The following is a 2280-nucleotide window of genomic DNA, read 5'->3' on the forward strand; positions in this document are numbered from 1 at the left end:
GGGTGTGCCCTCCAGGATGTGCCTGAAGTGGCGGACGGTGAGGTAGACGGCGAGGAGTTCCCTGTCGAAAGTGCTGTATCTTGTTTTGGCGGGTTTCAATTTCCTGCTGAAGAATGCCAGCGGTCGAGGAGAACCATCGACGAGCTGTTCCAGCACAGCCCCACAGGCAAATTGCTGGCATCGGTCGTCAGTCGCAGGGGTGCTTTATCGTCGAAATAAGCCAGGGTGATGGCTTTTGTGAGGGCGTCCTTTGTCCGGGTGAATGCGTTTTGTTAGGGAAAACCTCACTCAAGTTTCTTCGCCTTTCCCTTCAGGACGTCTTTGAGGGGTCGTAGGTACCGGGAACTTTCTGATGGCATCCACCTTGGTTGCCATGGGTTTTACCCCGCACGAGGATACGCGATGACCGAGAAAGTCCACTCCTTCCACTCCGAACTTGCATTTGTCGAAACGTACGACCAGGCCATTCTCCTGTAGGCTTTTGAGGACGACGCGGACGTGCCTCCGGTGTTCCTCCTTGGTTCCTGAGAATATCAGGATGTCGTCTACGTAGCAGACGCAGAATGGTAGGTCGCCCATGATGCTATCCATTAGTCGTTGGAAGGTCGCCCCCGCATTGCGTAGACCGAAGGTTGAGTATGCGAAGGTATAGGATCCGAACGGTGTCACAATTGCAGTTTTCGGAATGTCCTCGGGAAATATGGGGACCTGGAAGTAAGACTTGAGAAGGTCCATCTCGGTAAAGTATTTCGCACCATGCAACGCGTTCGTCAGGTCTTGCATGTTGGGCAGGAGGTAGTGGTCGGGCGTTGTGATGAAGTTGAGGCGCCTGTAGTCGCCGCAAGGTCTCCAGGTCCCGTCAGGCTTCTTTACCATGTGTAGGGTAGATGCCCAGGGGCTCGATGCTTTCTTACAGATACCCATACGTTCCATGTCCTCAAAGGCGCGTTTGACGTCCTTCAGCTTCTGGAGCGGGAGGCGGCGGAATTTGGCGTGAGTAGAAGGTCCCATTGTCGTGATGTGGTGGTAGATCCCGTGCTTGGAGGGAGATCTCGGCGAGTGTCGGACCTCGGGCTTGGAAACATCAGGAAATTCTTGCAGGAGGTCGGCGTAGGGCTGCGTCGTTACAGCGGATATAAATATTGTGGCAGGGCAGGCTCCTAGGGCGCGGGACTGGCAGGTTCCTGTGTCTACTAGGCGTTTCCCAGCAACGTCAACAAGTGGTTCGTAGTAAGCGAAGAAATCTGCATCGAGGAGGGGGTGACTGATGTCAGCGATGGCGAAGGGCCAGGAATACGAACGGCCAATGATAGATATCCTGAGGGTCCTGGTCCCATAACACCGTATGGGAGATCCGTTGGCGGCGACGAGTGAGGGGGCGTCTTTGCTAGGACCATGGTCTAGTTCGGCTTGTGACGGCGGGAACGTTGACTGCATAGCGCCGGTGACAACCATGAGTCTACGGCTGGAGACGGTGTCGAGGATATAGAAACCATTCTTGTTTTGGTTTCCTGCAGCTGCGATGGTGGTAGGTGGTCTCTTCTGGCATCATCTTCTAGGGAAGTTGCACGGTGCTCTACATTTCTTGGCGTCGCTGCCGAACTGTTGGGGGTAGAAGCACCATGCTGGGATAGGCCTAGGGTTCGGACGTGTCGGTTGCGGTGGTTTCCTTCTTGCTAGAACGTTGATCTCGTCGTCGTCGTCAGGAGCCGTTGCTGAGGAGTCTATTGAAGAGCAGCTGAAGGAGGAGAACGAAGACAATACTGATGATGCCCCGAGGCGAGATGCTTTGGAGGCCCCGTGGAGCTTCTGAGCCTACGACACAAGTTCGTCCATTGGAAGTGAGTCCGTGTCCGTCAATAGGGCCCTTACGTCCTGCGGTAGGCGTCGAAGGAAAATCTCCCGGGATAGGCTAATCTCGCGCCGTCGGCCGTTGCTGTCGGTTTCGGGGAGCATTAGCAGGCCGGTTAACTCTTCCCATGCCTTGACAGGAGATGTGTCACCCATGGGTTTGCCGGCAATGTCCAGGACTTTCTGTGCCCTTGCTGAAACGGAGAGCGAGTAGACACCGATGAGTTTCGTTCTCAGGTCGTCGTAGGAAACTTGGCCAGCCTAGGCGTCGAGCCATGGAGAAATCTTGTCGAATTCCTCCTCTGGGATGGAGGTGAGAACGATGTCGGCCATGGTGCAGGAGTCGCTGAGCATAGCGACTCGGAAGAGTACGTCCACTCTTAGGAACCAGGAAGCGGTGTTGTGTTGAGAAAACGGCGGCAGTTTGAC

The 2280-nt window shown here is 55.1% G+C and overlaps 1 protein-coding gene across 1 annotated transcript; it reads right to left on the bottom strand.

Moving 5' to 3' along the window:
- Positions 1-288: 288 nt before the first annotated feature.
- On the bottom strand, positions 289-1455 carry LOC137625635 (uncharacterized). Its single transcript, XM_068356545.1, has 2 exons — positions 927-1455; positions 289-524 (listed from the first exon to the last, which is right to left on the bottom strand). Exons 1-2 carry the CDS (start codon positions 1453-1455, stop codon positions 289-291), a joined length of 765 nt encoding a protein of 254 aa, XP_068212646.1.
- Between the last annotated feature and the right edge of the window lie 825 nt (positions 1456-2280).

This window comes from Palaemon carinicauda, chromosome 32 (genome assembly GCF_036898095.1).
Source record: "Palaemon carinicauda isolate YSFRI2023 chromosome 32, ASM3689809v2, whole genome shotgun sequence".
In the NCBI taxonomy this organism is placed as follows: domain Eukaryota; kingdom Metazoa; phylum Arthropoda; class Malacostraca; order Decapoda; family Palaemonidae; genus Palaemon; species Palaemon carinicauda.

What these genes read in the sequence shown, in the direction of transcription:
- LOC137625635 (XM_068356545.1), bottom strand. Translation starts at nt 1,455, where the DNA reads ATGGTTGTCACCGGCGCTATGCAGTCAACGTTCCCGCCGTCACAAGCC. An exon ending in CGCCTTTGAGGACATGGAAC is followed by an intron (nt 525 to 926) that starts GTATGGGTATCT and finishes TGATATTCTCAG; the next exon opens with GAACCAAGGAGGAACACCGG.